This window comes from Musca autumnalis, unplaced genomic scaffold, assembly GCF_047663935.1.
Source record: "Musca autumnalis isolate F117 unplaced genomic scaffold, ASM4766393v1 scaffold_5, whole genome shotgun sequence".
Lineage (NCBI taxonomy): Eukaryota > Metazoa > Arthropoda > Insecta > Diptera > Muscidae > Musca > Musca autumnalis.
In genome coordinates this window covers 155,030,096-155,053,861 of record NW_027412088.1, presented here as the reverse complement: position 1 = coordinate 155,053,861, position 23,766 = coordinate 155,030,096, and the positions used below count along the sequence as shown (strand labels likewise).

At 37.8% G+C, this 23,766-nt stretch overlaps 2 protein-coding genes across 10 annotated transcripts in view; one reads left to right on the top strand and one right to left on the bottom strand.

Moving 5' to 3' along the window:
- Positions 1-23,766, bottom strand: part of LOC141387072 (uncharacterized) — a 201,316-nt gene that overhangs the window by 92,832 nt on the left and 84,718 nt on the right. The window lies entirely within an intron of this gene.
- On the top strand, positions 10,379-17,418 carry LOC141387074 (uncharacterized). Of its 2 annotated transcripts, none has more exons than XR_012408472.1 (2): positions 10,379-17,328; positions 17,386-17,418. XR_012408472.1 is itself a non-coding variant. In XM_073956210.1 (2 exons), exon 2 carries the CDS (start codon positions 11,458-11,460, stop codon positions 17,113-17,115), a length of 5,658 nt encoding a protein of 1,885 aa, XP_073812311.1. In that variant the 5' UTR covers positions 10,889-11,112; positions 11,170-11,457; the 3' UTR covers positions 17,116-17,418. The 2 variants fall into 2 exon arrangements, 1 of the variants encoding a protein (XP_073812311.1); XM_073956210.1 differs by having other exon boundaries at positions 10,889-11,112; positions 11,170-17,418.

Sequence of the window (23,766 nt, the reverse complement as noted above, 5' to 3'; positions counted from 1 at the left end):
TTTCTGAAAGAAAGGGTGATCCGATAGAGCCTTTCTGAAAGAAAGGGTGATCCGATAGAGCCTTTCTGAAAGAAAGGGTGCTTCGATTAAGCCTTTCTGAAAGAAAGGGGGCTTCGATTAAGCCTTTCTGAAAGAAAGGGGGCTTCGATTAAGCCTTTCTGAAAGAAAGGGGGCTTCGATTAAGCCTTTCTGAAAGAAAGGGTGCTTCGATAGAGCCTTTCTGATAGAAAGGGTGGTCCAATAGAGCCTTTCTGACAGAAAGCGTGGTCCGATAGAGCATTTCTGATAGAAAGGGAGATCCGATAGAGCCTTTCTGAAAGAAAGGGTGATCCGATAGAGCCTTTCTGAAAGAAAGGGTGCTTCGATTAAGCCTTTCTGATAGAAAGGGAGCTTCGATTAAGCCTTTCTGATAGAAAGGGTGCTTCGATCAAGCCTTTCTGAAAGAAAGGGTGCTTCGATTAAGCCTTTCTGAAAGGAAGGGGGCTTCGATTAAGCCTTTCTGAAAGAAAGGGTGCTTCGATTAAGCCTTTCTGAAAGAAAGGGTGCTTCGATTAAGCCTTTCTGAAAGAAAGGGTGCTTCGATTAAGCCTTTCTGAAAGATAGGGTGCTCTGATAGGGCCTTTCTGAAAGATAGGGTGCTCTGATAGGGTGCTTCTATAGCACCTTTTTGAAAGAAAGGGTGCTTCTATAGCACCTTTCTGAAGAAAAAGGTGCTTCTATAGCACCTTTCTGAAGAAAATGGTGCTTCTATATCACCATTCTGAAGAAAAAGGTGCTTCTATAGCACCTTTCTGAAGAAAAAGGTGCTTCGATAGCACCTTTCTGAAAGAAAGGGTGCTTCTATAGCACATTTCTGAAAGAAAGGGTGCTTCTATAGCACCTTTCTGAAAGAAAGGGTGTTTCTATAGCACCTTTCTGCAAGAAAGGGTGCTTCTATAGCACCTTTCTGAAAGAAAGGGTGCTTCTATAGCACCTTTCTGAAAGAAAGGGTGCTTCTATAGCACCTTTTTGAAAGAAAGGGTGCTTCTATAGCACCTTTTTGAAAGAAAGGGTGCTTCTATAGCACCTTTTTGAAAGAAAGGGTGCTTCTATAGCACCTTTTTGAAAGAAAGGGTGCTTCTATAGCACCTTTTTGAAAGAAAGGGTGCTTCTATAGCACCTTTTTGAAAGAAAGGGTGCTTCTATAGCACCTTTTTGAAAGAAAGGGTGCTTCTATAGCACCTTTTTGAAAGAAAGGGTGCTTCTATAGCACCTTTTTTAAAGAAAGGGTGCTTCTATAGCACCTTTTTTAAAGAAAGGGTGCTTCTATAGCACCTTTTTGAAAGAAAGGGTGTTTCTATAGCACCTTTCTGAAGAAAAAGGTGCTTCGATAGGGACTTTCTGAAAGAAAGGGTGCTTCTATAGCATCTTTCTGAAAGAAAGGGTGCTTCTATAGCACCTTTTTGAAAGAAAGGGTGCTTCTATAGCACCTTTTTGAAAGAAAGGGTGCTTCTATAGCACCTTTCTGAAGAAAAAGGTGCTTCTATAGCACCTTTCTGAAGAAAATGGTGCTTCTATAGCACCTTTCTGAAGAAAAAGGTGCTTCGATAGCACCTTTCTGAAAGAAAGGGTGCTTCTAGCACCTTTCTGAAAGAAAGGGTGCTTCTATAGCACCTTTCTGAAAGAAAGGGTGCTACTATAGCACCTTTCTGAAAGAAAGGGTGCTACTATAGCACCTTTCTGAAAGAAAGGGTGATTCTATAGCACCTTTCTGAAAGAAAGGGTGATTCTATAGCACCTTTCTGAAAGAAAGGGTGTTTCTATAGCACCTTTCTGAAAGAAAGGGTGCTTCTATAGCACCTTTCTGAAAGAAAGGGTGCTTCTATAGCACCTTCCTGAAAGAAAGGGTGCTTCTATAGCACCTTTCTGAAAGAAAGGGTGCTTCTATAGCACCTTTCTGAAAGAAAGGGTGCTTCTATAGCACCTTTCTGAAAGAAAGGGTGCTTCTATAGCACCTTTCTGAAAGAAAGGGTGCTTCTATAGCACCTTTCTGAAAGAAAGGGTGCTTCTATAGCACCTTTCTGAAAGAAAGGGTGCTTCTATAGCACCTTTCTGAAAGAAAGGGTGCTTCTATAGCACCTTTCTGAAAGAGAGGGTGCTTCTATAGCACCTTTCTGAAAGAAAGGGTGCTTCTATAGCACCTTTCTGAAAGAAAGGGTGCTTCTATAGCACCTTTCTGAAAGAAAGGGTGCTTCTATAGCACCTTTCTGAAAGAAAGGGTGCTTCTATAGCACCTTTCTGAAAGAAAGGGTGCTTCTATAGCACCTTTCTGAAAGAAAGGGTGCTTCTATAGCACCTTTCTGAAAGAAAGGGTGCTTCTATAGCACCTTTCTGAAAGAAAGGGTGCTTCTATAGCACCTTTCTGAAAGAAAGGGTGCTTCTATAGCCTTTCTAAAATAATGAAAGGGTGCTCCGATAGAGCCTTTCTAAAATAATGAAAGGGTGCTCCGATAGGGACTTGCTGAAAGAAAGGGTGCTCCGATGGTGTCTTTCTAAAAGAAAGTGTGCTTCTATAGCACCTTTCTAAAGGAAAGGGTGCTTCTATAGTGCCTTTTTGAAAGAAAGGGTTCTTCCATAGTACCTTTCTGAAAGAAAGGGGGCTTCGATAGCACATTTTCTGGCCAGAAAGTGTGCTTCGGTTGCACATTTTCTGGTAAGAAAGTGTACTACGGTAGAACTTCGGTAGAACCTTTCTGGTAAGAAAGGGTCCTTCTATAGTCCCTTTCTAAAAGAAAGGGTCCTTCTATAGTGAAATATATTTCCTTATTGCCATGGAATAACCCATACATTGTTAACTAGATTTTTTTGCCAAACATATCGTTATTTGATAAAGAATATCTTTGCAAAGTCAATACGATCCGGCAAAGCTATTAATAATTTGCCAAAAATGTTTTTTTTTTGTAGAATTTTATTTTATTTATTTTAGTGCTTATGTTTTGTGGCATTTGTTGGTTTTTCGTTTTTTCTTTGAAATTCGACCCACGTTCAAACCGCATTTCTTGTGTGCGCCGGTAATACCCCCGCCTTACAAAGCGGATGATGAGCATTTAATAATATGAATGTGATGTGTTAAGCTTTGTTCACTCTCCAGACATGAAAACAAAAAAATATTTTTATAGCAATTTGGTGTATTTTTTCAAGCGATAGATAGATCTTCAAGTATGACCGACTGATGTCATCTTAAGTGTGATGTCTGTGTGGTTGTTGTTGTCGTTTTTAAAATGAATGACAAAACACATTTTATTTTAATGCTTATTTGATTTTACTTTTTTCTTTATAGGAAAAAAAGTGAAATTAAAACCCAGAAAAATTAGTTTCGCTACTTATTTCGCCTTCTTTTGTTTCTTGCAAAAAAACGTTTAAAATGTGGGTGAAAATGTTGATTACCTAATAGATAAAATGTAACAACCGCTTATATATTTTTTATTAAACCAAAAAAGAGACGTGTGCGAGGAAAACTTTATTTGCCAAGGGAAAAAACTCTGACACTGATAATCAATTTCTTCTTTCTCATATAGATATTCCATTTTTAAATACGAGTAGAATTTTTTTGCTACTGAAAAAATCTTTGGCTCAGGTTAATAATTTATTTTCCATGGTAAGGAATTTATGATATTTTGCAGAACTTCTGTACACCAGCCTGTTGATTTATTTCACTGCCATAAAGGAAGTCAATTCATTTTTAAACAAATTACTTTCAATTTTTGCATGTTCCTTGCCGTCTTTATTTGAATTTAAATATACAATTTTTCCTATTCAAAATTAAACTCAAGTGTCGAACAAAAGAACAACACTTCATAACATATTTTTTTATAAGTTTTGTATTTAATATTTGTGGTATTTTGTGGCGATCATTGCGGCAAAGACGACAATCACTTGTAGCGCTGGGTCTTCTTTTCCTTATTGAAATAATGCTTTGCCGCCACAAGCACCCAACACTTGAAAGTAACAAAGACGGCGACGGCGGAAATCTCCGGTGTCTTTGTGGGGAAAAAGGAAATGCATTTCTTTTGACTTTTTGTAACACGAAAAAGAAAAAGCCACAAGTTATTTCGAAGGTTTATTTATATTTTTGGGGAATTTTTGTTTTTACAATTTTTTAGCACCACTTTACCAACCAACCACTCACTCAATAAACACGACCACCACCACCACCATCGGCACATTTTCATTACCACTTGAATTGAAAGTGCAACAAAACAGGAAATGGCATAGAAATATGAATAGATAATTGAATGTTGTTGTTGTTTTTTTTTAATATTCATTAAAATAAACAATTATACAAAATTTGCTGTACGTGTTGTCTTCTGCTTCTGCTTCTTCTTCTACATAACGTCGTCGAGTAATGAGTGAATATTAAATTCCAATTTGTTTCTTTTGTTTTTGTTTATTTGAACACATTAATATGCACATGATAATCATTTGAAATCGATCAAATGATGTCGATTAATAATTTTCAAATAATTAGTAACTATTGTTGTGTGGGAAGGTTAAGGGGGGGAAGAAGATTGTATTTAACAAAAAGACTATTTAGGTATTGGGAGCAATGACCTTCCACAAGAGACTGCCAACTTATTTGTTTTACTGTAAGAAAACGTCTAATTAAAAAAAAAACTATTCCTTAATCCTCAAGATACACGTATGAGGCAAATCTTTGCATTAAATAATTTTTTATTTGTTATATAAATAATATCCTTATGATTTGAAGGCCGATTTTTCCTCATAGGAAAATTCTTTGAATTGTATAAAAGCAATTTTGTATCATCAGCCTTTAGGCTAAACGTCTTATGAGCTTAAAATACTGGTCATGATTTCCAAGAATGAATCTAAAGGTAAGGTCACATTAGCAAATATTTGCAAATATCAGCGACCGGCAGTGTGCGCTTACTGAGAGCAATTGAGCTTAAATTTCAATGCATTTTTTACCGGTCGCACACTACCGGTCGCTGGAGCAAATATTTGCCTAATGTGACATTACCTTAAGCGAATTAAGGTGGATGCGCTGAAATTGAATGTTGGGAAAGCTCGGATTATCAGCACAGAAGGGATCTAGAATGGGTTAGAGAGGTCATCAATCTGTGTGTATCAATTGTGATGGCAAGCGTGCATACAGTTGTAGTTCGACTGCAGAAAATGTTCTCAATAACAACACATCGAGTACTTCTTTGTGCAGGATTTGCTGAGCAGTTATGATCAATTAAAATTGGCCTTCAGCAATGGTAAAGCTGCCTATAATTTTGTCTACCTCGGCTTCGCCATAAACACAACAAACAACATCAGTTGTGAAATAAGAAGAATAGTATTGACCAACAGACGCTACTTTGGACTAAGTAAGGATTTGAGAAACAAAGCCACGTCTCTTTAAACAAAAGTTATACTTTACAAAACACAGATAATGGGTGACGTATGGGATGGATGATGGATGATACCAACGGGCTTGACCGGCATTAACATGGCAAAGCCCAGGATTTATCTTGTTCCCTCTTTGCACACTGACCTCCCCGTGGTATCACCTGTCATCCGTCAAAGGTAGTGAGATAACATGTGCCGCGCGTTCTCCCATAAGAACGTTAAAAACTTGGGTTGGGCGTTGGTCTAGTAACTCACCCCGTCAAAACACCGCCTACTATGAAAAAACAAAGAAAAAGAAGAAATACAAACCCCTCTAAAGTTGACGAACCCCGCAAACGTTTTAAGGACCATGATCTGCGAATTTGCACCTGGAATGTCAGGACTCTCTACAGAGCAGGTGCAGTTTGCGCACTGGCGGATGTACTTGGTAAGTACAAAGCTGATATTATCGCCTTACAGGAAGTGCGATGGAACCAGGCAGACGTAAAAATAACAAACGATTACTCACTGTATTATAGCTGCCATGAAACGAAACATTAGCTAGGGGTTGGATTTATGGTAAATAGGAGGCTTAGAAATCTCGTTTCCAGCTTCACTCCTGTTGATGAGAGAATTGCCACAATCCGAATAAAAGCAAAGTTTTTTAACATCAGTCTCACCTGCGCCCATGCTACGACCGAAGAGAAAGATGAACAGACCAAGGATATATTTAACGAGTGCCTAGAGAGAGCATATGACCGCTGCCCTGGCCATGACTTTAAGATTGTTCTAGGAGATTTTAATGCTAAAATTGGGAGAGAAAATATCTTTGGTCCCACGATCGGAAAGTTCAGCCTTCATGAGGAAACATCCGATAACGGAATGAGGCTGATCGATTTTGCAGCGGCAAAACATGGTAGTGAGCAGATTCCAACACCTCGACATACACAAGGCCACGTGGATATCCCCAGATGGAAAAACAAGAAACCAGATTGATCATGTTGTGATAGACGGAAGACAATCGTCCAGTGTGTTAGATGTCCGAACGATTCAAGGAGCGAACATCGATTCGGACCACTACCTTGTATCAGCAAAGGTACGCACTCTCCTTAATGTTGCGGCAAAAGTGCGATCTAACACAGGACGGAAGCTGGATGTCGAGAAGCTGCAAACACAACAGATAGCACAAGCTTATTCCGCTCAACTGACTCACATGCTGGAAGACGGCACTGCTTGTCCCGATGATGTGGAAGCGCAGCGGCAAACTGCCGTAAAATCTGTGCTTGGATACCAAAAACCACCACCTAAAAATCAATGGTACGACCAGGAGTACCGTAAGGCTACTGAAGAAAAGAACGCGGCATACAGAGCAACCCTGCATTCAGTAGCAAATCGAAGAGCGTAAGAAAAATATCGGGAGAAGAGGAGAGAGGAGAAGCGTATTTTCAGAAGAAAAAAGAAAGAGCAAGAAAAACGTGAGCGTGAGAAACTCGAGATGTTCAGGAGTCATAATGAAGTCCGCAAATTTTACCAGAGTGTAAAACATCAGACTGAAGGTTATGGTGCAGGCACATTCTCCTGCAAAGATCATGAATTGAATCTGGTAACTGATACAGATAGCGTACTGAGGATCTGAAAGGAGCATTTCATGAAGCTCTTAGTATCAAATATGGGCGGCGATGAAGATACACCGGAACCAATCGCAAACGACGACGTCGAATGTCTTCCACCTAGCCAAAGCGAGGTCATGACAGCAATTAATCGGCTGAAAAACAATAAAGCAGCAGGAGCTGATGGGCTGCCCGCCGAACTGTTCAAGACCGGTGGCGAAATGCTGATAAGGAGTATGCATCAGTTAATTACCGAAATTTGGCAGGAAGAGAGCATACCCAACGATTGTAACCTCAGCCTCCTATGTCCCGTACACAAGAAAGGAGACAAGACGATGTGTACAAACTACAGAGGCATAAGTCTGCTCCCAATCGCATACATAGTGCTGTCGAGTGTACTGTGTGAACGTTTAAAACCCATGGTCAATAACATAATCGGGTCATACCAATATGGTTTTAGACCTGGTAAATCGACAATTGACCAAATCTTCACACTGAGCCAAATACTGGAGAAGACCCACGAAAGACAGATCGACACATACCACCTGTTCGTCGACTATAAGGCCGCCTTCGACAGCCCAATTCAATCAAAGGTGTTTCAAGCCATGTATGAGTTTGGTATCCCTGCAAAACGTATAAGATTATGCAGGATGATATTGGCTAATACAAGATCAACTGTCAAAATAGGAAAGAACCTTTCGGAACCTTTTGAAACAAAAGGAGGTTTCAGGCAATGTGACAGCCTATCGTGTGACCTATTTAACATTCTATTGGAAAAGATCATACAAGAAGCGAATGTATATACCGATAGAGATAAAAATAGCACTATATACAATAAGGATATAATGTTACTGGCCTACGCAGACGATATTGATATAATAGGTCGATCAACCCGATCCGTAACAGCCACCTTTGCGAAAATAGGAAAAGAGTCTGGCAGTCAACGGCGTAGTTGAAAAATAAGCTAAAAAATATATGTTCTATTTTTAGAACAGTTGAGGTGGAATTTGTTTTTCAATTTCAACACACTACATATTTATACCCTCAGCCTTTAGGCTAAAGAGGGTATTTACACTTTGATACGACCAAAATAGGGATAGGTAAGTCGACTTTCGGTTAATCGATTAATCGATTTTTTGCAGTCAAAAATCTAAAAATCGTAGTCGACTTTTGTCTGGAAGGAAAATCGCATAATCGATTATCTTGTGATCGATTTTCGAGTTTGACCATAGATTGTTGACTTGGCGGTTTTACACTTTTGGCGGTTTTACAGTTTCAAAAGAAAACTCGAAAATCGACGAATAGTCGATTATAATCGATTTTCTGCGGTTATGAAAAAGTCGAAAGTCGAGTTTTAAGAAATAATCGCAAGACCGAAAAATCGCATTTTTAGATTTAGACCATAATCGAATAGTCGAAAAATCGATTATTGCTTTCCATTACCTATCCCTAGACCAAAAATGTGCCTCATCGAAATAATGGTTTTAGACCCCAAGTATGTTTGTACGATATCCGTTTCAGACAATTTTGAGTAGATCTAGCAATGTCCGTCCGTCTGTCTGTCTGACTGTCTGGCAGGCTGGTTCGCACGATAACTCTCGAACGGATAAATCGATTCGGTTCAGGTATCGAAATATTTTGTCCGGATTCGATTTAAGTTCGAAGATGGGCCATATAGGTCCACTCCTTCAGGTACCTCCCCCACATATGTTCAAAAATTGTCGCAAAACTTGTGCGCACGATAAATAGCCTGAAAGTTGAAAAACAAACCCTATGACACCATGTTTATGGGTGGAAGCGCAAGATAATTGTCGAACGGAATGCCGATTCCGGCCAAAATTTGGCCTTCGTAATATTGTTTCCAAACTTACTTTAAGTTCGTAGATAAGCCATATCGGTTCACTCCTTCAGGTACCTACCCCACAAAAGTTCAAAAATATTCGGAAAAATTGTGCGCACGATTACTCTTGATGGGAGTGACCGATTTCGTCCATACTTTACACATTCTCATAATATCTACCAGATATAAATCAGGTTCGAATATGTACTATATTTGTCCACTCCATCCCGTACCTCCCACACAAAATTTTGAATAAGTTCACTTTAAGACCTGCTTTTGAATCACTTTTATTTTTGTTGAAGCAACTTACATTCGCTGCCTCAATTACGATGGTAAAAGTTGTTTCAGGGGCAAGTCAATACTTGTTGAGAAAAACAGCCCGAAGGGTGTAAAAGCCCCCTATGACACCCCCATGGTCTATGTCGGTCCATTCCTTTAAGTACCTTTTCCGCAAAATTTTTGAACTTTAATCCTAATCAACATTTTTGTCGGTTCATACGACCAAAATTTTGAAACCCCCTAAATACATAAGTTTTTTGTGAAAAAAGTGTGTCAATTTGCACAGGCTGAGGGTATATCTCTGTCGGCAAAGCCGACTGATACTTTTTTACTTGTTTTATTTTATTTTGGTCTCTGCTGAATTTGATCATGCGAACTTCTGATTTTGCCGAACACACTACACACTTTGCAATGCGTACGAACATTAAGGGTTGCTTAAACGCTTACATGTGCTCCACCAACTAATTTTTATATGTATAAATATGATAACAAAAACTCGCGTGTCGACCGTGATCGTGCCACCGTACTCATTACTTAGTAAGTAGTTTTGCATTGTTACATTACTTTGTAATGAGTTACCAATATCCTTCCTGGGGCAATTTCATGCTTCCTGACCCATTGTTCCAGTACCTTCCTCGAGAAAGTTCAAAATTGTCACTTAAGAGCGGTTTACCAGCTGCTCTAGGTTTGTTTCGAAATTTTAATCGATAGTTGTCCTTGTGGTTCCGGTTAAAATGTGGGCAAGTCCCTGCTTCCTGTCGTAATAATCCAAAAGCTCTAAAAATCCTACAGTGACCAACTAAAACGGTTGTTTGGCTGTTTCTTGATATTTCTCATCTATGAGCATTTTAGTTTCAGAATCTGCAAAAACTTCCCAGGTGTGAGCACCTTCCATTTAAAATAAGTTAAGGCGCACCGTGCTAGTCTATGTAAGCCCACTCCTTTGGGCACCTCCTCCACAAAGTTTTAAAAAATTGTGTGCTTTAATCCAGTTTAAGGCCACTTCTCGGATAGTTTTGAAATTTTAATAGCAGCTAGTCATTGTGATCATGTCTACAACAAACCAACACTTCGTGAGATATGGTCCCCGAAATGTTACAGTAATGCCTACAAATATACGCAGATAAATTTCAAACCTTCTTTTGTCACCTACAAAAATCTCAATAATTTTTTTAATTTGAAATCTAATCATAGAACATTTAGGCTGAGGGTAACTATCTGTCGACTGGCTCTTTTTATCTGGCTCTTATAGAAAACCATATGCAGATTTATCTTTATTTTATTTATTTCTTTTTTAATTTTAAGTATTTCTTGCAAAGTTGTATACATTTGTTTGTGAATGTCAAATTTTCGCCACAGTATGTCAGAATTCATGACTGGCGCAAAGTTATAAACTCTAAACGCTAATTATCAGTGGCAAAAATTGTGGTCACGTCTGAAACGACGTGTATAGCGTTTCAAATGAAATCGACAGTTTGTGGCGATCAATCTAAAAAGAAATATAGGACACATACGAAGTTGTGCCCTAAAAGTGTCGAACAAATAACCAATGTTAACTTTATTTATTTATGCTTATGTTAACGTAATGTGTTGTCGTTATACTACATGTAACCTATTTACATACATACAAATTGTTTCATTTGAGTTCAAATGCTGATGACCTCATTGGTGAAAAATATACAAAATATATTTTTGTTTCATAAAATAACACAAATCTCATCTTCAAGAGGAGCTGTAAGAAGCTCAAACTTGTTAATTCGGAAATACTTGGAAAAAGATATGTTCCAGAACGACCAGTGACTGTGTGTCATCAATTTATTTGTGTTATCATTTTATGTTAATTTTATTGTGTTCCCTTTTGTGTTACCATTTCTTTGTGAATTGCCATATTTGACATTTACAGTGTAAACCGCTGTTTTGCATATTCCTCCATTCTTATTATTTTCTTTGTGAGCGCTAAGCGCAATTTATTCATTTTAATTTTGATTTCGAAGAAGGAGGTGCAAAACTGCGGTAAGTGTTAAATATTTTATTTGTTATTTTTGTAAACTAACTGTTCTTTTTTTATAGAAATAAACACCACATTGTAGAGACAATTTTAAATGTAGTTGTTTTTACTTTGCGTTTAACGCAAGCCTCCTGCCCTTCTGCCGCAGTCAGCAACATTTTTTATTTCGCACGTTTGGTGTTGTTGTTGTAATATGCAATTAGTTGGAATTTAATTGCATATACATATTTCTTAATGGAAAACGTTTGCTGTTGTTTTATTTGCAATTTTTTTGGAATTTAATTGCAAATTAGTGAGTTTTTCGACGTGGAAAGTTTCTGTGGACACAAATAAGGAAAATTTTTGGAAAAATGTTACAGCACACACCTCCCCGACGCCGGAGCCCCCGCCTGCAAGGTAACATTAATGAAGATGCTGGAATAAATGATCACCCTGATCAGGCTCAGCCAGAGCCAAGCCAAATCAGTGCCATAAGCAACACAACCACACAAACTGCCGGAGGTAATTATAAAAGTGGGGACCAGCCAGGAACCTCACAAGGAGTGCTGCCAGCACCAATTTCCTCCCTGGAACAAAAAGGAAAACAAAAGCAAACAAATAAACAACAGATGCCAGTGCCAATGGACAATATTATAACCAGCCAGCCCGCTGGAAGTAACATCAACCAACCAATGCCTGCCAGTCCATCAGAGATGCAAAGACAAATCAACCTGTTGAAGAGCCAGCTATCGGAGGCGCAGGTAAAGCTAACGAACAGTGACCGCCAATGCCAGGAGCTACAAAGTGCACTCCGAAACACATCATCCCAGGTAAGTGACCATAACCTCACATCAGTTATAGCCTCGCAAACGCCATTTGCAACCGCCATTGATTACATGCCGCCAACAACATTTTCGTCCCGTTACACAAATATGCCAACCACACACACATATACAACCGCCGCCATGTCTCAACCTGTAACAAGCAGCATCGCCGTGCCGTCGACGTTCGCAGCCCCAGTGTTTGAAAACTTGTCAATATATACGAGCGCATCCTCTGCCGCGGTGCCACATTTGCAAGCAGCGCCAACTGCAGCCAGCAGCAACGGTCCTGTGTCAACGTCTTCACTTCCAATATGGCAGCCATTACAAAATATACAGCAATTAAGTGATTTTCCAAATTCAAGTGTTTCAACCGTAACTATACCAAGAAAAATTCAAGATTTGCCAGAATTTAGTGGTGATCCGGAAGACTGGCCATTATTTTACACTGCCTTTAGCCAGTCTACCGCAGCATATGGGTACACGAATTTGGAAAATAATCAACGTTTACATAAATGCCTCAAAGGTGAAGCCAGAGAAGTGGTCAAGTCTTTATTGATTCATCCTGACAACGTCGACGACATAATTAAGCAACTCCGTTTTAGATTTGGTAGACCGGAGCAGCTTATACATAGCCAGTTACGTCAAGCCAGAGATTTGCCACATATATCAGAGAACAATTTAACAAAATTAGTGCCGTTTTCAACCAAGGTTAAAAATTTAGCAGTCTTCTTACAATCGGTAAATGGGCAACAACATATTGCTAACCCTACATTACTGGAGGAGTTAGTGTCAAAGCTCCCCATGAGCAAAAAATTGGAATGGGCCAGGGTTGCCACTACTATTCAACCATATCCTACGATAATTAATTTTAGCGATTGGCTTTGTGAGATGGCCAATCTGATTTGCATAGTACAGGATGTTGATAGTAAAGATCAAAAGCGCCGAGTTTTATTACATTCTACCCAACAACAATTACAATGCCCTATATGCCAGGGCCAGCATAAAATATATGATTGTCGCCGTTTTTTAAACATGAGTGTACCAGATAAATGGAAAGAAGTTAAGAAGATTCGTGCTTGTTTTTCCTGTTTGAATGTGGGCCATACAACTCGAGACTGTCGTCGTAAACGAACCTGCCCTGTAGATGGATGCCAGCGTAAGCATAATAAATTGCTTCATGATTCCACCCCCTGTGTTCAACAACCTATTTTACCGAATCCTGATGTGGAACCACAACAAAATGTTCTCAGCTGTTCTTCTGAAGTTAATAAAAAACTACTTTTTCGTGTATTGCCTGTTACATTATATGGAAACAAGTGTCGTATGGATGTATATGCTCTCTTTGATGATGGATCATCTATAACCATGATGGACAAGGACATTGCTGAGAAAATAGGAGTGCGAGGAAGAAGTTGTTCATTAAATATTCAGTGGTTTGGAGGAAGGTCTGCCAGGGAACCTGTGACGTCATTCAATGTGAAGGTGAGTGGAGTGGATAAAAAGAGTTGCCACCTGATGAAAAATGTCTATGCAGTATCAAATTTAAATCTTCCAATGCAAAGTTTGAGTCAAAGAGAGATTGAAGACGCGTTTAAGTGCAACCGAAATCCACCAGTGAAGCCATATTCAAACATTGTGCCAAAATTATTGATCGGATTGGACAATGCGTTTTTAGGGTTGCCAACGTTTACTCATTTTAAAGATTTATCGGGACCCTTTGCCTGTAATACTGAATTGGGATGGGTTGTTTTTGGTCCCTGTAAATCAATATCGCCATCTAAATCGTCGTGCCTTTTCGTAAGTGTGGAAGAAGATCAACATGTCCATAAAATGGTGGAAGATTACTTCAATATTGAAAACATGGGTGTTCGAACAGCCCCTTTAATAGAATCTGATGACGATAAAAGGGCAAAGGACATTCTTCATGAATCGACAAAAAGAGTTGGTAATAGATTTCAGACCGGATTATTATGGAAAAATGAGAATGTGGAGTTGCCAGATAGTTACACTATGGCACTTAGGCGACTTCAAGGAGTCGAAAAGAAATTGAATGGAGACTCAAAATTGTATGCTGCTTATACAGAAGTTATAAATGGATATATTGCCAAGGGATACATAAAAGAGGTCCCATCAGAAAATATCAACCTGATATCAAGCAGAAAATGGTACTTGCCACATTTTGGAGTTATTAACCCGAACAAAGAGAATAAAAAGCTCAGGTTAGTTTTTGATGCTGCCGCCAAGGTAAATGGGACTTCATTAAACGACAATCTATTAAAAGGTCCCCAATATATTTCATCATTGCCTACAATACTTTATAATTTTCGACGTGGGAATATTGCAGTGTGTGCTGATATTAGAGAAATGTTCCATCAAGTGATAATGCAGCCAAGTGACAGAATATCTCAAAGACTTTTATGGAGAAATTGCAACCCTGATGTGCCGCCAGTTGAATATGAGATGACAGTCATGACATTTGGAGCCGCCTGCTCACCATGTTCAGCCATATATGTTATGAAGACTAATGCCAAGGAACATACTGACAGTCATCCCAGAGCAATAGAATCAATTTGTGAACATCACTACATGGATGATTTTGTCGGTAGTTTCGATTCAGTGGATGAAGCTATCAGAATATCGAAGCAAGTTACAAAAATTCATAAAAATGGCGGATTCGAGCTTAGAGGATTTCTTTCAAATTCAAATGAAGTCATGTTGGCACTTGATGGTTTATCGTCGTCGAAAATTATTGCTCCCATGGAATCTGGAGAAAAGGTATTAGGTCTGTATTGGGACCCGGGTTCAGATACATTTATGTTTAACTTGAAATTTAGCAAAGTCGATCCTGATATTATTTCTGGACAGAAAATACCAACTAAGCGCCAAGTATTAAGCATCATTATGTCAATGTTTGATCCTCTTGGATTTTTGAGCTACTTTATGATTGGAGGAAAATTAATTTTACGTAATATTTGGAGAACTGATTGTGGATGGGATGAAGAGATTCCAAAGAACATCGATACAGCCTGGCAAACTTGGAGAAAGAAACTTATTGACATTAAAGAATTTCGTCTGCATCGATTTTACTTCCCCCACGGAAAACCTAAAAAGTTGGAGTTACATATTTTTGTTGATGCTAGTGAAGAAGCATTTGCAGCTGTAGCCTATTGGAGATTTGTTACTTCTGAGAATGAAATTGGAGTTAGTTTTATATGTTCTAAAACAAAATGTTCACCCTTGAAAAGGGTATCGATTCCCCGCCTGGAATTACAAGCCGCAGTATTAGGAACGAGAATAAAACAAAATATACTTGCTGATCACAAATTGGAACCAGAAGATATAACCATATGGAGTGATTCAAAGACTGTTTTGAAATGGATTTCAAGCAGTCATAGAAATTATAAGCCTTATGTCGCCCATAGGATAGCGGAAATATTGGAATCCACAAAAATTGATAATTGGAAATGGGTACCAACAAAAGATAACGTAGCCGACGATGCCACAAGATATTGTAATCATATTGATTTTTCGATTTCGTCAAGATGGTTAAATGGACCATCGTTTCTAAAAAGTTCTGAAGAAGAATGGCCAAATTATGGCCCGACTTGTCATCATCCTGATGAAGCCGATGAAGAAGAAATGCGACCTAAGGTTTCGCTCTTAATTTTGAAAAATAATTTTATTAATATTGAGAGATTTTCGTCGTATCTCCGTTTAAAAAGAATGGTAGGACAAATAATTCGTTTTATTGATATTTGCCGCAAAAAAGTCGGCGCTCGAAATTTACCTGATTTAAATGCATATTATTTAAATGAAGCTGATGCAGTATTATGCCGTCAAGTTCAAAAAGAATCATTTGCCGAAGACATCAGAAATATTAAAAGGGGACAGCCAGTCTCAAAAGAAAATAAATTGGAAAATTTAACTCCTTATATTGACGAAAATGGATTAATGAGAGTTTATGGAAGAATTGATGCAGCCAGCTGTCTTCCATATAGTATGAAACGACCGATTATTCTGCCTAAGGATCACTATTTCACGAAACTTATTGTATTTTATCATCATTGCCAGATGAAACATCAAAATCATGAAGCAGTTATATGTGAGATAAGGAGGAAATTTTGGATTCCACAAATAAGGCAAGTTTTAAAGAAAATTGTAGCCAGCTGTTTTATTTGCCGAAAAAACAACGCCAAGCCTGTGCCGCCCATTATGGGACCACTGCCTATTGATCGATTGGAGCCTTACATCAGACCTTTTAAGTATACTGGCCTTGATTATTTCGGGCCTATAAATGTTACGATTGGACGAAGAACTGAAAAGAGATGGGTAGCATTATTTACATGCCTGACAATCCGCGCTATACATTTAGAAATAGCTCATGATTTGTCAACGGATTCCTGTATAATTGCAATTAGAAATTTTATAAATCGTCGTGGTGTTCCTGTAAGAATCAGGTCCGACAACGGGACGAATTTTATTGGAGCCAACGAAGAGTCCAAACGATTTGATGACGTTTTTGAGGCCGATCGGATTCAACATGAATTAAGTGAGAAAGGCATTGAGTGGCTATTTAATTGCCCAGCAAACCCCTCGGAAGGCGGTGTATGGGAGAGGTTAGTACAAAGTGTTAAAAGAGTTTTACGACAAACTATGAAGGATACCTCTCCAAAAGAATACATTTTGCAGTCGTTACTTATTGAAGCAGAAAATATAATAAATTCTAGGCCATTGACTCATGTGCCCATAAGCCCTCATGAGGAGGAGCCTCTTACTCCGAATCATTTTTTGCTCGGAACAACCAACTTTCCGCAAACGCCTGCAGCCAACGTTCCAGATGAACAAATCTTCCGCCTGAAGAAGCAGTGGCGAATTGTTAGAAGTTTGCGAGACAGATTCTGGAAGCGGTGGGTTGTTGAATATTTGCCAACGTTAACCAGGCGAGTGAAGTGGTGTGAGCGGACAAAGCCGATGGAAGTAGGAGACGTTGTATTTGTGTGCGATCCAAATGTGCCACGTAATCAATGGCGGCGAGGTATGGTCACTCATCTGCATACTGGGACAGATGGTGTTGTTCGCCGAGCTGATGTGAAAACTTCCTCAGGAGTTCTCCAACGAGCTGTTTCAAAGTTAGCCGTTCTGGACTTAGATGATGGTGAAGCTGATCGCTCCACGGGGGCGGGGGTGTTCCAGAACGACCAGTGACTGTGTGTCATCAATTTATTTGTGTTATCATTTTATGTTAATTTTATTGTGTTCCCTTTTGTGTTACCATTTCTTTGTGAATTGCCATATTTGACATTTACAGTGTAAACCGCTGTTTTGCATATTCCTCCATTCTTATTATTTTCTTTGTGAGCGCTAAGCGCAATTTATTCATTTTAATTTTGATTTCGAAGAAGGAGGTGCAAAACTGCGGTAAGTGTTAAATATTTTATTTGTTATTTTTGTAAACTAACTGTTCTTTTTTTATAGAAATAAACACCACATTGTAGAGACAATTTTAAATGTAGTTGTTTTTACTTTGCGTTTAACGCAAGCCTCCTGCCCTTCTGCCGCAGTCAGCAACAAGATACATAGATACCAGGACGTAGTTAGAAATGCATCTCGTTACCATTTCGGGGGGTCCAACGGACAACATTTTATGTTTTGTGAATACAATATACAAAAAAATGTGGGGGTGGCTATTTGGGTATCGTTTATTTACTCAAATAATCTCTAAACAAAAAATAAAGAAGAATCAGTCGTCTTTGACCACGACAACTTTGACAGCTAAACCCTTGACTTCTGACTGGGGTCCAAAACCATTATATCGATGATAATATCAAAGGACATATTAAATAATAATATTAAAAAAAATCTTTAAAAATATAATTATTGAAATTTGGATTGTTTTAAAAACTTTTTGAAATCTGGATTGCTTCAATTACTTTATACTCGTATTTGCGTTCGATTTCAATTTGTCATATAATTGGAAAGCATCGACTTCAAAGTGGCCATAAAATTAAGATTTTAAATTTCAAGAGTATTATCACAAATTTGGCCTAAGGCTATGCGAAACGAATAAATTGTTTTGTATGGCCTCAATAGGGGGCTAATCGATTACACTTGAGATTTGTCGAACAAAAAAAAACACTAAAGGTGCCATTATTTCAGTGTTTTCTCAATTACTAAGCCTGAGGTGTAAATTTGTTGTATGTATTTTCTAAAAAATAACAAATATTATTAACGGTAGAAGAGAAAGAAGGTGAAAACAAAATAGCAATTGTTTACAATTAACACAATATAGAAACAATGTTTTTTACCAAATTTCATTGACATTGTACTTTTGCATTATTTGAATGGGCAGCAATTTGTCAACAACCTGCCGGGGCTATTCTAAATGGATTTATATTTTTTCTATTTATACAATTTTAAAAACATACTTTTCTATTCAAAGTTGAAGTTAAAACCATAAATTTGCAGTTTCTTTTCATTTAGACCACCATTGATTGTGGGCCAACCATTGATTACAACCACACAATAACAACAACACCGACAAGTCATTGAATAAAAACAACAACGAACATCCAACAAATACCAATTATCATGAATTATACAAGATTTTTCAAAAACCGGTTTAGGATTTATAACCTTTTTTGTATAGCCACTTGGATGTGGTTTTCCGTACTCTTTGCCACTATTGGCGCATTGAAAGGGAGTGCAAAAATGCAAACATTTGCCAAACGACATGGCATACTCAGTGATTTGATATCATTTAACCTTAGAAAGAAAGGTGAAGGGAAAGGGGCAGAAGAAAAAAAAACTTAAGCAAGTTTTCAAGTTGAGGTTTTATATTGTTTTGGAATGCGATTTAAATATAAAGGAATTGAAACACAATTACGATGAAGTATGAATTTTAAAATATTGTTTCAGAAATAAAATGCAATGCATTGTAATTTTTTGCTCTAAACATAAAAAACAAAAACAACATGCGAAATTTCGCAATATTGTAAAAATAGCGATGGTAGGAACTATCATTTTCGACATCCTGGAAAGAAGCACTGGAGGTATCGGTTCTGAAGCCTGGAACTGATTACAATTTGCAACATCGGGTGACTCCGATCCGCGATGTGTCAATTCATCCGTCATTTAATTTCCTTCAATGTTACAGTGACCCGGTATCTAACATAAAGTTACGATTCATTTTTAAGACCCAAGGCGTTCTTACAATCCAAAAATGCCACAGATTTTAGAGAGTATAACCTGATTAATTATTGTTTATTGCCCTTTTCATTTTGCTTCCGGCACTATAATTTTTCTTTCATCTTATATGAGAGTCGTAAGTTGAGGGTACCGCTATAGACGCCTGCTCCTTTACAAGTTTCCATCTTAGAGGCATCTAGAGCGGTGGAGTTGGACCCACAATCGCTGGCCGAAGAGCTTTTAGTTTCGGGAAAACCGGGGACCGAACACGTTGCTAATTCTATTTACCGAAGTGCACGCTTGGATGACAACTCCTGCACTGCAACATCCAGTGGATGGAGATCAGGTAGCACATTGAGGGCAGCTTATGGAGTGCTCTTCATGGCACCGGTTATTGGGATTAATTTCGCTCTTCGGACATCATTTAATTTACGCCTTGCTTAATGCATTCCACCAGAAGAGCTCCATAGACAAGAATTGGACGTACGATGTTCGTAAGAATCAAATGGAATTCTTGCAGGAATATAGAGCTTTTAGATTTCTCTTTTAGATCTATCTTTCCTTGACATATTTTTCCCACTTTAATTAGTGGTTGAGAATGGTTGGTCTTGGTTTCTAATGAGAGGTCTAGGTCTAGAGAGCTCTAAGGCACCACCGGAGACAGCCTACCGAATGGAACTCTCACCGATATTTGAATTGATTATGGTTGATTATGTGGAGGAAACACCAATGTTTGTGACTAAATTATGGATGGATTCAATCCTAGCGTTAAAGTTGAAGGCACCTTCTATGTCAATAAAGGCTGTAAACGTGTAGCTTGAGGCTTCAATATTGCTCTTGAAAGTGAGTGGATTAAAAAGCGAGTTGATTGGAATTTTTAAAGCTATAAAAATAAATCAAGGTATTTACATTACCAAGAATAAAACGTAAACAAACTCATTACATTACGGTGCTAAGCGAACTATACATATCGACTGATCTAGTCCATACGCTCTTTTCAATGATTCGTTTGATTGAACTAGTTCGTTCGCGAAAATACAACTCTATTCAGTGCTGTTTCTATCGATTTACCTTTGTTGTTGGCATGTTGGGCAGAAATATTGGCTCTGATTACAAGGCCGCAACGACCTTTCTAGGGTTTTAATGGAAAGGATGGTAGGATGATCCGTCTATAGTCTTTTGGAAGTCTATGACTTGAATTTTCCGCTTTGGGGATGTATGTATTTAATCGAGACTCACATCCAAAGAGCCGTAATGTACGATAAACCAAGACAAGCTCTAAAAATCAGGGTTTAAAAGCCAGCATCTAAAAACATTAGCATTAGCTGTACACTTCAACTGCTACACAATACTGACACACACGGCTAAATAAGCAACCGAACGCATATTTATTTTTGTACATTTTTGCTTATTTCGTTTTTTACGCCTAATCTTTTTTGCGTTAGGCATAATCGACAACCACGCTACATATTTAGCAGTCGGCTGACCATTCCATGGTACAATTACAATTGTACCATGGAACATTCGCAAGAACGAATTAGCATCCGAGGGTGGTTTTTTGATTAGAGTTGCCAACGCAGTAATAAAAAAAGGTGTAATTTAATGTCAAAATGCCCCCAGCAAAAAATTTTGCCTCCAAAGAGGCAGTTAAATGATATGTACAAGTGATCTGGAAGTGCATCAAATTATGCATTTTCACTCATGATTTTTACAAGAGCGTGACTACTGAAAGAGGCACTCCATTGCACTGACCCTTTGGCACTGCATTTTTACTGACCCTCTGGCACTGCATTTTAACTGACCCTTTGGCATTGAATTTTAACTAACCCTTTGGGGTAGAATAGGAGGCAGTCCAAAGCACGTGTTTTGATACAGGCATTCTGCGGAAATTGTGGAAGCCATTACAAAATATCCCAGAACAAATAAAATGCATTTATTATTTGTGTAAAACAAAAATATTAAGAACTTTATTACATTAACACAAGTTATGAAAATTCTCCATTGAATTCAATCGCAAACATGCGTGTTTCCTCCGCTCTCCATTTAATCCAAGCTGAACTGTTTTTGCTTCATCTGCTAAATGGGTTGTCTTCCCATCACCAGTTAAGATTTCGACATGTACTCCAACAGCACTCCATTCGGAAATTACCAGAAAAATGTTCACAAATTAAATATTATTTAGTTTGTATTAACAAATGTTTGGAAATGTTAACACGCTTATCTCTTTATGGAAAATATATGCCGCTGCCTGTAGAGATGTACAAACTGATTTATGTACATGTAGGGATCTCTAACAACTGCTAATAAAATGTAGCGAACGGAGTGCCTTTTTCACGACTCCGTTTGGACTGCATCCGGATGCTGTTAAATTGTGAGGAATTGGAGTGCCTTTTTCACGACTCCGCTGAACTGCATCCGGATGTTGTTAAAATGTGACAAGTGGATGTGATTCTTTGGATTGCATCTAAATGCGGTTAAAATGTGAGGACTGGAGTGCCTTTTTCACGACTCCGTTTGAACTGCATCAAAACATGCCGTGACAGAACTAGTCCACATTGCACTACTTCCAATTTATTTTGCTGGGCCTCAATCATATGGTAGGACCTAAAGAATACTAATTATTATTGTTTAAAAATAAAAATATATATATTGAACGGCTTCACCAAAAATTCACATGACCTTTGAACGAAAAATTGGAATTAATTATATCGTGATTTTTAATGCATTATACTGGTAACCCTGATCTCAAAAACAATTGTTTGCTGAAAACCTGACTAAGCCGTTGAAACTTTGTTGCTTATTCTCTTCTCTGATATGTGTTGATCATGTGTGCTGCAAAATATGAGTATGTGTGCCCGATGCTATTTTATTAAAGGGACAATATCAAATAGCATCAGTATCGCTAGCAATATTTTTGTGAAATTTGTTGCTACATGTTGCACTGTTGCTAAACATATTTCGAAGAAATTTTAGCAGGCAAAGCTGCAAATATTCGGCGCTTTTGCTAATATGGCGTTAGCATTTTAAACCCTGCTAAAAATATATTCCAGATTTTGAATTAATGCCGCTGATACGTTTTGCCGCATTTCAGGTATCATGCCATAGGGTCCAGATGATTTAAATGATTTGAAGTTGTTTATTGTGTGTGTATTATAAGTATTCATGTATCTTTTTTGTATTATTTTTTACAATTTTCATAAATTAATTAAACAAAGTTATAACCCGATTACACTTAACCGGATTAACCCCGTAGGTTTGGGTTTCAAATGTCAATTTCATAGCGCAAACGTCGAATAAATCCTCATGAAGTGGGTTAACCCGGCAAAAAACTCGAATGTAACCGTACTATTAACAAAACATAAAATATTCACAAAAATAATTAGTTTTTAACTTTAAAAATTAAATTCTTCAGGAAACTTTCCACATTCTAAATTTCTTTCACTTCTTAAAGGCCGAACTAATCAGCTCGTTCCTTGTTTTCCAAATGTCAAAATTATTGCTTCACGATGCCGCTTTTTCTGGTATCACACATCGAAGCGTGACATTTTTGGCGCCGGCGATCATATGTTTTGGGTAAACAAAATAGTATTTTGCACATTATTAATTTTTTCTCAAGCATCGTATAATTTTTTTTATTATTTATCGGAAAATGTAATTTAAAATGAAAACAAGCAAGTCACCGTCAATTGTTAAAATTGATTGTGTTGTGTCAATTGAACTGTCAAAATAAAATATCAAATATCAAGCAGAATACGAATTCCAAAGTTAAAAAATGTTTAATTCGGCGCCTTAAATCTTGCTTCGTTGAGGGCTGTTCCATTGAAAACAGTACAATTTCATTTCTCGCTTTCACGCCAAGCAAGCGCAGCAAGAACTAAAATCCATTAAGTTTCTACCATGAGGTCCTTGCAACGGAACACCAATACGGCGACTGTGTCTTTTTGTCTTATGCGTCACATGCATTTTTGTGTCGTTTGCTTTTCTCAAGCTATGCTGAGTTCAGTAAAACTGTCTGTGTTCCATAAATCATCTATCTTCTATTAAGACGTGTGCGTTCTGTCAATCTGTGGCAAATTACTGTAATGGCTACACAGATTTTTATAAATATTGGTTTTTCGAGGGTTAAGCCGGAAATTAATAACATTAACTACAGCAGCAACTGTAAATTAGCCATAATTAAGGTCATTCGACAACAAAATTGCAGTTTTCTAACTAATTTTGTTCATTGGTTTTTTATTTTCTTAGTGTGTCATGTGCATTCTTAAGTCTTTTAAATGTTTTGTTATAATAGAATTTACTAAAGTCATTGTAAATTTTCAAATCACTGACATGCAGGAAAACATAAAGTTTACTTTTAGAAAAATCCAAAATCCGAAATGATTCATTTGCTGCATGTCACTGACCTTTCTTAGCAGGTAGCACTTTAAAAGTTTTTTGTTTTTGTTCACTTAGAGTTGCAAATTTTAATTGAATAGTTATAGCCAATAACACTTGAAATAGTTTTTTTTTTTGCAATTTGCTATTTGATATTTCAAACATGTCATCGACAAGGCTGTCAGGTTGATGTTTGTGTTTATTTATGTTTGTTTACGCACGCTGTGAGGTGCTAGTGGATATCAGGGTCATTATATATTGGCAATAGATTTTGTTTATGTTAGAGTTGCACTGCAG

Bases quoted from the DNA above. Each gene is read 5' to 3' on its own strand.
- LOC141387074 (XM_073956210.1), top strand. From the start codon at position 11,458: ATGTTACAGCACACACCTCCCCGACGCCGGAGCCCCCGCCTGCAAGGT.